General features: G+C 40.4%; 2 protein-coding genes across 5 annotated transcripts in view; both read left to right on the forward strand.

The window, feature by feature from the left end:
- Nucleotides 1–12,463, forward strand: part of SLC7A2 (solute carrier family 7 member 2) — a 70,371-nt gene that overhangs the window by 22,625 nt on the left and 35,283 nt on the right. Inside the window, exon 1 of one of the 4 annotated variants that reach the window (XM_032288371.1) lies at nt 3,031–4,413. The exons of the other annotated variants lie outside the window; for them this stretch is intronic. The gene's annotated coding sequence lies outside the window, so the exon portion shown is untranslated. Of the gene's footprint in view, nt 1–3,030; nt 4,414–12,463 lie in introns of those variants that run through there. 4 annotated transcript variants of the gene reach the window in all.
- Nucleotides 1,223–2,601, forward strand: LOC116558430 (DNA primase small subunit). Its single transcript, XM_032288374.1, has one exon. It carries the CDS (start codon nt 1,238–1,240, stop codon nt 2,498–2,500), a length of 1,263 nt encoding a protein of 420 aa, XP_032144265.1. The 5' UTR covers nt 1,223–1,237; the 3' UTR covers nt 2,501–2,601.

The raw sequence follows: 12,463 nt of genomic DNA on the forward strand, positions 1-12,463 counted from the left end.
GATCTCATGAGACTTATTCACTACCATGAGAACAGTATGGGGGAAACTGTCCCACGATTCAATTATGTCCCACAGGGTCCTTCCCACAACACGTGGGAATTGTGGGAGCTACAATTCAAGATGAGATTTGGGTGAGGACACAGCTAAACCAACTTGGCCTTACTGACCACAGGGAGCAGGTCTGAACCTGCATCCTGGGCTTGAGTAGATTGTACACTTGTTTGCACCACCCTGGCAAGCAGCCAAGGGCAGAGACTGGGGAGGATTCTTACTATATTTTATCACATTTCTTAGACAATATAATAAAGGATGCTGGTTGTTCCCAATTTTTAGCTGGGCATCTACAAGAGCACCAGAAATAAAGACTAGGTCGTGTGTCTCCCCTGAAACACACTAGGGTCAAATTCTAGCCAATAGCAAGTGAGGGAAGACATCTTTTTTGACTTCTAGGAAGTATATTTTTTAAAAGGGGGTTGGCTGGGTACAGTGGCTCATGCCTGTAATCTCAACACTTTGAGAAGCTGAGATATGCGGTTCGCTTGAGCCCAGGAGTTTGGGATCAGCCTGAGCAACACAGTGAGACCCTACCTCTACAAAATAAAAATAAAAGTAATAGCTGGGCATAGAGGTTGCTCCTGTAGCCCCAGCTACTCGGGAGGCTGAAGTGGGAGGATTGCTTGAGACCAAGAAGTCAAGGCTGCAGTGACCCATGATCACACCACTGCACTCCAGCCTGGGTGACAGAGGGAGACCCTGTCTCAAAAAATAAAAATAAAAACCTAGATGATGGGTTGAGAGGTGCAGCAAACCACCATGGCACATGTATACCTGTGTAACAATCCTGCATATTCTGTGCTTGTATCCTGGAACTTAAAGTTAAAAAAAAGAGAGAGAGAAAATGACCATATGACTAGAAGTAATGAAATTCAGTGCAGCTCCCATCAAAATGCTACCACCATTCTTCACAGAACTAGAAAAAACAATCCTAATAGAACCAAAAAGAGCTCACATAGCCAAAGCAAGACAAAGCAAAAAGAACAAATCTGGAGACATGATATTACCCAATTCCAGACTATACTGTAGTCACCGAAGTAGCATGGTACTGGTATAAAAATAGCACACAGACCAGTGGAACAGAATAAAGAACCCAGAAATAAACCCAAATTCTGACAGCCAACTGATCTTCAACAAGGCAAACAAAACAAAGTGGGGAGGCCTGGGTTGAGTTCCGCGCTCCATGGAGACGTTTGACCCCACCAAGCTGCCCGAGCTGCTTAAACTTTATTACTGGAGGCTCTTTCCCTACTCTCAGTACTATCGCTGGCTCAACTATGGCGGAGTGATAAAGAATTACTTTCAACACCGTGAATTTTCATTCACATTGAAAGATGATATTTACATTCGCTACCAGTCCTTCAACAACCAGAGTGATCTGGAAAAAGAGATGCAGAAAATGAATCCATACAAGATTGATATAGGCGCAGTATATTCCCACAGACCCAATCAACACAATACAGTGAAGCTGGGAGCTTTCCAGGCTCAGGAAAAAGAACTTGTATTTGACATTGACATGACAGATTATGACGATGTGAGGAGATGTTGTAGTTCTGCAGACATATGTCCTAAGTGCTGGACCCTTATGACGATGGCCATACGCATCATTGACAGAGCATTGAAGGAGGACTTTGGATTTAAGCATCGTCTCTGGGTATATTCTGGAAGGAGAGGTGTTCATTGTTGGGTCTGTGATGAATCAGTTAGAAAATTGTCTTCTGCAGTACGTTCTGGGATAGTTGAGTATTTGAGCCTTGTAAAGGGTGGTCAAGACGTTAAAAAGAAAGTTCACCTAAGTGAAAAAATTCACCCTTTTATCAGAAAATCTATAAACATAATAAATAAATACTTTGAAGAATATGCCTTGGTTAATCAAGATATTCTCGAAAATAAAGAAAGCTGGGATAAGATTTTAGTCCTTGTTCCTGAAACAATTCATGATGAACTTCAACAAAACTTCCAAAAGTCTCACAGTTCACTTCAGCGTTGGGAGCACTTGAAGAAAGCAGCCAGCAAATGTCAGAATAACATCAAAAATGACAAATGTGGACCCTGGCTGGAGTGGGAGATTATGCTCCAGTACTGTTTTCCGCGGCTGGATATCAATGTCAGCAAAGGAATCAATCATCTACTGAAGAGTCCTTTTAGTGTGCATCCTAAAACAGGTCGCATATCTGTGCCTATCGATTTGCACAAACTGGACGAATTTGATCCATTTACCGTTCCAACCATAAGCTTCATCTGCCATGAATTGGATGCCATTTCCACTAATGAAGACAAAAAAGAGGAGAATGAAGCTGAATCTGATATCAAACACAGAACCAGAGATTATAAGAAGACCAGTCTAGCACCTTATGTGAAAGTTTTTGAATATTTTCTTGAAAACCTGGATAAATCCCGAAAAGGAGAACTTCTTAAGAAGAGTGATTTACAAAAAGATTTCTGAAGACAGAGCTCCTCAAACGAATGTGGATATCTTCTGCCTTCAACCAAAGATCAAATACTTCAAGAGCCATTTAATAAATGTGGCAGAACTATGAAAAAAAACAAACAAACAAAAAAAAAAAAAAAAAACAAAGTGGGGAAAGAACAACCCTTTTCAACAAATGGTGCTGGGATAATTGGCTAGCCACATGTAGAGGAATGAAGCTGGATCCTCGTCTCTCACCTTATACGAAAATCAGCTCAAGATGGATCAAAGACTTACATCTAAGACCTGAAACTATAAAAATTCTAAAAGATAACATTGGAAAAACCCTTCCAGACATTGGCTTAGGCAAAGACTTCATGACCAAGAAGCCAAACACAAATGCAGCAAAAACAAAGATAACTAGATGGACTTAATTAAATTAAAAATCTTCTCCACGGCAAAAGAAATAATCAGAAAAATTAACAGAAAACCCACAGAGTAGGAGAAAATCTTCAGTCTATATATCTGACAAAGGACTAATATCCAGAATTTACAAAGAACATTCTATTAAAAGCATCCTTTCAGTACACCAGAAAAGTTTACCTTGACTTCTTAAGTTGAATAATGGGGTTTCTTTCTGGGTTTCTTAGAGATGCTGGGCTCTTGTTCTCCCTTATTAGAAGGCATATCTTCATTATGAGTATTTCTCTGCTTGAAGAAAATAGAGTGTTTAGAAGTCTTATTTGTTAAAAGGGGGGTAACTGTGATCAGATGGATATGCTAATTTGCTTGCCTGTCGTAATCATTTCACTGTGTATATTAAAACATCATGATGTAGACCTTAAATATATGCAACAAGAAACAAGCTTTAGATTCTGAAATAAAAAAATCATAGTTGCAATTATTAGTATTTCTTGCATTTTCCTTTTATTTCTCAAGAAGTTATCTTTGCATTCACAAAAAGATGTTCTAGAAAAAGGACACTATACAAATACAGGTTTGGGTGTTAGAACCGTAGGAGTGGCGAGTCCTGAGGGAGGTGCAGCTGATAATCTGGGAGGATTTGTTTGCTAGAGTTTTAATTTCACAATGAACTGGTTACGTTTAAATCATCATGGCAGAATCCTGTGTTCCTCGACAGTGATTGGCTGTGTATGAGTTTGCACTCAGGGTACATTAAGCAACTGGATGGTGCTAACGGAGGTAGATGATGAAATATTGCTTTGTTGCTTGAAAACCGTGACATTCCTGCAAGCAGGATTTGTTGAAACCTTCCTATGAAAGATTCTTAAACAAACTTGGTCTTTGTTGACACAGATAAATCAAATAGGGAGGCTGAGTACTGCGAGTTTGGGAAGTTCAAAAAATTTACACAAGCTATACTTTTTGGTAATATTCACAGAATGTTTGTCTTTTGATAAGGGTGAAATAATTTGCATATACCTTAGAAAATTGCCTCATGACTAGCTAGTGGACTTAATCTCTATACCCTAGATATTTAAAAAGCAGATTTCTAAATACTCAGAAAAAATATGAAGGTAATTCTATGGACCGTAACCCTACAAAGTGATACTGTTTGGAAAGAAGAAAAGACAAATGCAATCAAAATCCTTATCTAATAATGAATGCTCAGAGTTAGGAACAAGAGGGGCGGATACCAGAAGGTTTCATTGTGGTTGCCATGGGAATTCATTTTAGGAGTTCAGATTTAAAAGGTAGAAGAATAAAGTAAGAAGTATGGGTTTGTGAAAAATGGCAAAGAAATGTTTGATTGGCAGCTTGTGAAATAGGAAGGCGATTAAGAATGGAGAAGCCTGGTGTGGTAGAAGCAGATGACAGAGAAGGCAGAGCTCCTAAATCTCTATTTTACTTTTGTCTTTACAAGAAGAATGGCCGCCTGACGAGAAGGACAAGACAAATGACTGAAAGGGAACCTGAAACCTGAGTTGGTGAGAGAGAACCTCACTGTTAAAACTAGTTTACGGGCTGGGCGCGATGGCTTATGCCTATAATCACGGTACTTTGGGAGGCCAAGGTGGGCAGATCATCTGAGGTCAGGAGTTCAAGACCAGCCTGACCGACATGGAGAAACCCCATCTCTACTGAAAATACAAAATTAGCTGGGCATGGTGGCTCACGCCTGTGGTCCCAGCTACTTGGGAGGCTGAGGCAGGAGAATTGCTTGAACCTTGGAGGCAGAGGTTGTGGTCAGCCAAGATCACATCATTGCATTCCAGCCTGGGTAACAAGAGTGAAACTCCATCTCAAAAAAAAAAAAAAAGTTCACAATTTCAGGTCTGGATGAATTACATCTCCTGATGTTGGAGGAATTTTTAGATGTGTGTGTGGAGTGAGCAGAGATCATCTTGGAGGTGCCCTGAAGTATGAGAAAGAAGAAAGGAAAGAGGCAGTTACCCTATTTTCAAACTGAAAGCCAACGTAGATTCTGAAAACCATGAATCAGGGAGCTGAACATCATCCACCAGCAAAATTTTAGCTGTGTGTGGTATCTAGTTGGAAAAGATGTAGCTTATCTCTAGAAAGCATCATGATTTCGCTAAGAACACGTTACGCTTAACAAACTGCGTGCCCTCTTTCTCCATGGTTGTTACACTGGTAAATTCAGAAAGTTTGAATATAATGTATTAGGATTTCAGCAAAGCACTTAACATATTGTGATAGCCTTGGTATAAGTTAGTGAGAAATGTGGATTTCCACTTAACATATTGTGATAACCTTGGGATAAGTCGGAGAGAAATGTGGATTTCTAGGTGGTTGCATGATATATCCAGGGTGTTGATCAATGGATCAATATCAGCCCGAAGGGACATCTTGGTGGCATGCCATGGTACTTTGTCCTCGGCTCTGTTCAGTTTAACTTTTTAAAAATCATTTATTTGGATTAACATATAAGACCTGATTTTCAAATTTGCAGTGACACACAGGTAGGTAGGGTACTTAATGCATGATTGACAGACTTGTATTATGACCTCAAACAATATGAAACTTTAAATGCTGAATTTAGGTTTTAAAATAATGATTTAAACAAAATGGAACCAAGAGGACCACACTATATAGAAATGTTTGACAAAAAAGACATGAGGGTTTTAGTTGACTACAAACGAAATATGAATCATTCACTCCCTAGTTCATTCATTGGACAAATGTTTACTCTTATCCGTGTTTCAGTCACTGAGAAAACACTGGGGATATGACGAATGAATAAATACAGACCTTGATTTCCAGAGCCATATGGTCTAAAGGAATATATTAATTTCATAGCGTTGTCATTAAAAGGTACCGCCAACTGAGTAGCTTAAAATAACAAATAGATTGTCTTACAGTTCTGGAAGTCTAAAATCAAGGTGGCAGCTGGACTATCTGTGCTCCTCCTGAAACCTGCAGGGGAGGGTCCTTCCTTGCCTCTTCTAGCTTCTGGTCGTGGCCATCAATCTTTGACATTACTTGTCTTGCAGCTGTGTCACTGTAATTTCTGCCTCTGTCATCGCATGGTGTTCTTCGTGTGTCACACATGGCATTTTTCTCTTCTTATAAGGACACCAGTCTTACTGGATTAGTGTCTTAACATGATAACACCTGCAAACACCCTGTTTCCCAATAAGGTCACCTAATAAGATGCCAGGTTTTGGACGTCAGCTTATCTTTCTGGAGGACACAATTCAATCCATAACAAGGAATAAAATCTTATCATCATCCAAGTAGTTAACTAATTAGGATTTTTTTAAGTGACATAAAAATACAGAGTGCTGTGAGAACAGGGTGGCCTAATTTAGCTTGAGGGAGTGTCAGGGGTGATTGGGAGCTATCCAGACAAAGAGGAGAAGGAGTAACTTTCCAGGAAGAAGAAACAACTGTGCAGAAAGCCTGGGACAGTCAGAGGCTTAGCACCCTGAGAACGTTAAAGAAGCCCAGGGCAGCTCAAGTGGAGGAGGAGGAAGCAGAAGACGGCTGAGGAGATAGGGAGGAACGGACCCAGCAGACCTCGGTACACTGTGTTCAGGTGGCTTTTAAGAACAAAGCAAAGATAATTAATAGAAGTATACAAAATGGAGGAATATCCTAAGCTAATTAGACTCCTATTTGCTTCCCTACTCTGGAACCCTTTGTTTTCTTGAGAGTGTCATATTTTAAGCTAGTGAATGTTTTTCCGTGTGGCCATTACACGTTCTGTTTCGTTTTTTTTGGAGACAAGGTCTCGCTCTGTTGCCCAGGCTAGAGTGCAGTGATGCAATCCCAGCTCACTACAGCCTCTGCTCCCTGGCTCAAGTGATTCTCCTGCCTCAGCCTCCCGAGTACATGTAATCCTGGGATTACATGCACCCACCACCACGCGTGGCTAATTTTTGTATTTTTAGTAAAGACGGGGTTTCACCATGTTGGCCAGGCTGGTCTCGAGTGATCCACCTGCCCCAGCTTCCCAAAGTGCTGGGATTACAAGTGTAAGTCACCGCGTCCAGCCCAGAGGGACATTTTCAAAGAAGTTGCCAAAAGTCCATTGAAAAGGAATTTCGCCCTTTCCTTGTATTAGGTTGGTGTAGAGGTAATTGCTGTTTTGCCATTAAAAGCAATAGCAAAAACCGTGATTACTTTTGCACCAACCTAATATCTCTTGAAGGAGACCCCATTTGTATTCCACACCAGCACTTCCCGGCACCCCCTTATCTCTCCTCCCTGCTTCTCTTGGCAGGTAGGTGAGTGGATGTTTCTCATTCTTCAGCCTGCTGGCTTTTCCCTGCCTCCTACCCTGTGTTACATAAATCAGCTTGGTTTCTTAGCTTTAATTTTCTAAGCCTTTTTCCCTTCTGCTTCATCTTTGAGTCAGAAGGAAAGCTTAAGAGCTGACAGAGAGGACAAGAAAGAACCTTCTTTTTATCTCCCTGCAATAGCTCAGATGGCCTGGCAGCTGGGACAGTGGGAGAGGGCAAGGGGACGAGGTGGGGGCAGCTGGATACACGCAGTTCAGTCAATACCTTTCACCTTTATGTGGCCAAGAAGGCTTGTGTGCTAAGGGTGGCAGAACGAACCGGGCTATAGTAGTCGTTGGAGAATAGCAAAGTGCGAGGCTAGAAAGGCAGGCTGCGGCCGCACTGCAGGGGGTGGTCTGGAAACCCAGGCAGGTTGCTGCAGTTAGTTGGCAGAAGGCAGGTTAGATACAAGTGTGAGTAAATAGTTTTTTAAAAATCTTTTTGAGACAGGGTCTCTCTCTGTTGTCCAGGCTGGGGTGCAGTGGCGCAATCTCAACTCACTGCAGCCTCTGCCTTCTGGGTTCAAGCGTTTCTCCTCCCTCAGCCTCTTGAATTGGTGGGACTACAGGCACATGCCACCATGCCCAGCTAATTTTTGTATTGTTAGTAGAGATGGGTTTTTCTGTGTTGGTCAGGCTGGTCTCGAACTCCTGACCTTAAGTGACCCTCCCGTCTTGGCCTCCCAAAGTGCTGGGATTACAGGTGTGAGCTACTGCACCCAGCCAGTAAATAGATTCAAAGCCTTAAAACTGAAATCTCATTCTTTATAGTATTTAAATTAAATAAGAATTGTTGTTTTAAAGGATGCTGGTATTTCTAAGCCTATTTAAATTGAAGGAAGCTAAACTCTGTTTGAACAAAATAATTGATTTACAAATCTCCATACGGTGTGGTTTCAAATAATTGCTTCCTCTCCTGGGAGTCACTCAAAGTCAGTGCTGGGAAATAACTGCTGGTTTCCTGGAAATAGTGGAATTTAGAGCCTTCCAAGATAGGGTATTGCTCTCTCTGTCTGCATCTTAGTTCTAAAAACCCGAAGGTCAGATGAAATGGCTCGTTATAAAGAAGCAGCAAGAGTGAGGAGGAAGCGAGTTTATCTCTCTTCTTATAGTCTTCTTTGAAAACTGAGCAGCTGTACCATGGCCCTATTGTATGTAATACAAGGCCATTATAAAGGTTGTAGAGGACAGAAAGATATAGTCTGAGGTTTGTTTTGGGGTAACAAAATATTTAAAATGAGTGTTGTTAAAAAGAAGTTTGAGCAACTCCATGAATAGTACAATATATGTGTATATGTATATATTTTTTAAAGTTTTGCTTAGATTACAGGGCTTGCAAGGTTTTTTATTTTTATGAATTGTATTCTTTGTAAAAATCTCTTCATACTTTATTTAAATATTTTTAAATTCCTATTGATCAATGATTACAAAATAGTTTTTATATTTATGAGATCATTTGAGTTAAGTTTTATAGTAACTTAAGCTGTTATTATTCAGAATTAAAAATCAAAATAGATGTTTCCAGGAATTTCTGAGTAAGAGTTTATAGATTAATACGATTATTTTAAGGTTTTGCTTTTTTTTTTTTTAACTATTTATCAGGGAATTAACTATAGTTGCTGTTAAATATTTATGCAGAAATTCAAGATCTTTTTCCAAGGAAGGAATTATTTCAAATAAAGTAACAAAGAGGAATACTTGGACTTCTAATCTATTTTAAGAGGTGGCTGATTATATAAATTGTCGAAATAGCAAAATGAGTCTTAAAAATTATGGATGTTTCAGAGTTATTAAAAAAATGCAAAGTTGGTTTTTCTTATTTATATTCTTTGCCCTAAGGATGAGCTAAGCAGTACTGAGCCTTAAAAAAAACCCAACAATTCTAGAGTGGAATAATGGATGAAGACTCAGGTTAGTCATGGCATTCCCCAGGAAAACTTCCCTGCTGCCCCCGACCCCAGTCCCGTGTGAGCATGGCGTCCCCTCCTGGGTGTCCCTGTATTACCCTGGACTTCCCTTACCCACATCTAGCTTTATGGTAATGGCCAGTTTACTTGTCTTTTTCTACCTTTATCCCCTTGTCTCCTGGAATTTTGTTTGGAAATTGCATTTAGATTATTTTTTTTCTTTTTTTTGAAATGTCTAAGGCATGATCTTTTAGAGAAACTGACTGTTGAGCAATTCATAAATTGAATTCAGTTGATGCAATAATATAAAAATTAAGACAAAGACTGGAGAAGACTTAATTGGAAAAATTGTTTACTGTGACAAGCACATCACTCTTCAGTTTCAAGGAGCACATCCTTTCCAGTTGTTTTATTTTTTTAATTGTTCTTGGTTTGCATATTCTAGATAGAAATTTTAGAGGCTCTGAATCATGAAGAACCAGCACCCTTTTAATTGCTTTCTCTGAGCACATGATGGGAATATTATTCAGATTTATTTGAAGCCAGCATGAACTTGCAAACTTCTCTCAGCCAATAGCAGCATTTCAACAATCCATCAAGAAGCTAACCATAAAATCTATGGTCGTACATTGTTGCCGTGTTTTAAGAAGAACCCAATCAAAACATGTTTTTCACAATCCAAAATATAGTTTCAAAAGTGACCATTTTGTTTCAAGAAATGACTTTGCAGCAAAACCATAAATCCCAACTCAGTAGCCCTCTAAATTTCTTGAACTTAAGAATTTATGTGAATTCTGGTAAAATTCCATTTCTGTCGCAGTTGATGGAAGGAATTTTGCCTAGCATTGAAACAAAAGTGGTTGAATTCTAATAACTAGGTAACTTTTATGGGGTACAGGGTGGTGAATTGAAAGGGATACACTTTGGCTCTGTTTGGAAAGAGAATAATTAGAGGAAACCAGAGTGTTATTTCTCAGCTCTTTGCTTTTAGACAAAAAGCTTTCTTATACCCTACTACTCTCCTGGCTCATGCATATACTTCTGGCATCTTTAATCTGAAAGGCAGCTACTAATGCAGAGAAAAGTGAAGCTCGCTTCACAAGCACAGGCTATTTATTTAAAGTTTAAGTTCTGGAGTATATGGGCATGATGTGCAGGTTTGTTACATAGGTAAACGTGTGCCATGGTGGTTTGCTGCACCTATCAACTCATCACCTAGTATTAAGCTCAGCATGCATTATCTATTTGTCCTAATGCTTTCCCTCCCCTCCCCCCCCCCCCCCCGACAGGCCCCAGTGTGTGTTGTTCTCCTCCCTCTGTCCATGTGTTCTCATTGTTCAGCTCCCACTTTTGAGTGAGAACATGCGGTGTTCAGTTTTCTGTTCCTGAGTTAGTTTGCTAAGGATAATGACTTCCAGCTTCATTCATGTCCCTGCAAAGGACATGATCTCATTCCTTTTTACGGCTGCATAGTATTCCATAGTGTATGTACCACATTTTCTTTATCCAGTCTATCATCGATGGACACAGGGTATTTAAAAAGGCAGCAGGAACATGGTTCCATCCAGGTCTTCCGGATTTCTTTGGCATCCTTGAGTTAGCTCTAATTTACGTGGACGGTGGATTCAAAGTGGAATTAAGGTAATATTGAGTGGTTTGCTTTTTAAAAAACAGCTATACTCATCTTTTTAAACAGTTTCTCTGAAAAGGGATTACCCTTTTGTAACAATGAGCAGTTTGGACCTCTGTCACCACTGTGGATAACCACCCTGAAATTGAACAGCATTTAGAGGAGGATCACTGAATTGTGGCAAATGTGATGGTGAGTGTCAAAGACTTAGAGACTGAATCTTCAGGAAGCTAGAAAACCCACTCATTTAAAATACTTCGTTCCATGAAAATATCATGGCGAATATTACTGTTTGGAATTCTGACAATTCAAAGAGCTCAACATGGACATTTTAACCGTATTCTAGAGGCATATATATAAAGTCTCTCTGTTTTTTTCAGTTTTAGAACAGGAGTGTAAGTTTCAAATGAAAAACAACAACAAAGACAAAACGGAATCCTCCTTGCATAAAGTTTTACTGAAGTCAGTCTGACATAATTTGTTGATTTTATCTTATCGGTAAACTATATGCCATGTAAAGTTAACATTTTAACTTTGGAGTGGACTAGCAGCTCAGTAGTCTACCATCCAGCTTACAAATCCATATGTCCCTTTCCACTCATCCTCTTCCTTGACTCAGGGTGGAGAAGCTCAGCTCTGTCTTCCATCCATATCTCTTTACCCCACTGCCCATCCCCTAGAGCAGCTCAGAATCCCTCCTGCCTAGATTATTCTAGTAGCCTGTTTACCTTTCTCCTTAACTCCAGTCTTGATCTTTCTCATGCCTTATTTATAATATAGTCAGAATGACATTTCTCAAATTCTATGTCTGGCTTAAAGTTCTCAGTGATTCCCCACTGCCCCCAGGGTCAAGTTCAAGCTCCTTGCACAGCCTAGGGGTTCTTCTACTTAGCTCTGCTGACCTCTGGTTTCCCCATCCCTAAGCTCTATGTGGACTAAACTACTCTCTACTCCTTCACTCTTGGTGTTTCCTCTGCTTAGAACACTTGTAATCCCCACCACCCCCTTGTGTCCTCCTTCTCACTGAGCATTCAGATGACTAAATTTAACTCATCCAAACATAGCTGTCTCCAAGAAGGCCTCTCTAACTACCTGCACCCCCGTCAAAGTCAGTTAGGAATCCCTGCAGTGCCCAGCTTCCCCGGTGCCCAAGCATAGTTGTCTCATATTGCAACAGCCGTCATCTCTGTACTTGTGCCACTGCAAGCGACGCGAGTGAAGAATTGGGGCAGCCTATTTATGGTTGTTTCAGTGCCTGGTAGGGTACACTCAAGTATTTGGGGGAACTGATAAAGTAGTGGAAGTATTCAGAAGAAATGTACATTTCTGGCCAGGCACAGTGGCTCATGCCTGTAATCCCAGCACTTTGGGAGGCTGAGATGGATGGGTGGATCACTTGAGGTTGGGAGTTCGAGACCAGCCTGGCCAACATGGTGAAACCCTGTCTCTACTACAAATACAAAAATTAGCCAGGTGTGGTGACAAACACCTGTAATCCCAGCTACTTGGGAGGCTGAGGCAGCAGAATTGCTTGAACTTGAGAGGCGGAGGCTGCAGTGAGCCAAGATCATGCCACTGCACTCCAGCCTGGGCAAAAGAGGGAGACTCCACCTCAAAAAAAAAAAAATACATTATTTAACAAAAGATAATCCCCTAACATTCAAATCTTAAGTGTTGTAGAGACTTCTCTGATTCAG

Source organism: Sapajus apella, unplaced genomic scaffold (genome assembly GCF_009761245.1).
Source record: "Sapajus apella isolate SASKATOON/1434 unplaced genomic scaffold, GSC_monkey_1.0 scaffold21, whole genome shotgun sequence".
Classification (NCBI taxonomy): Eukaryota; Metazoa; Chordata; class Mammalia; order Primates; family Cebidae; genus Sapajus; species Sapajus apella.

Excerpts from the sequence above, each read along its gene's own strand:
- LOC116558430 (XM_032288374.1), top strand. The coding sequence starts at position 1,238 with ATGGAGACGTTTGACCCCACCAAGCTGCCCGAGCTGCTTAAACTTTAT.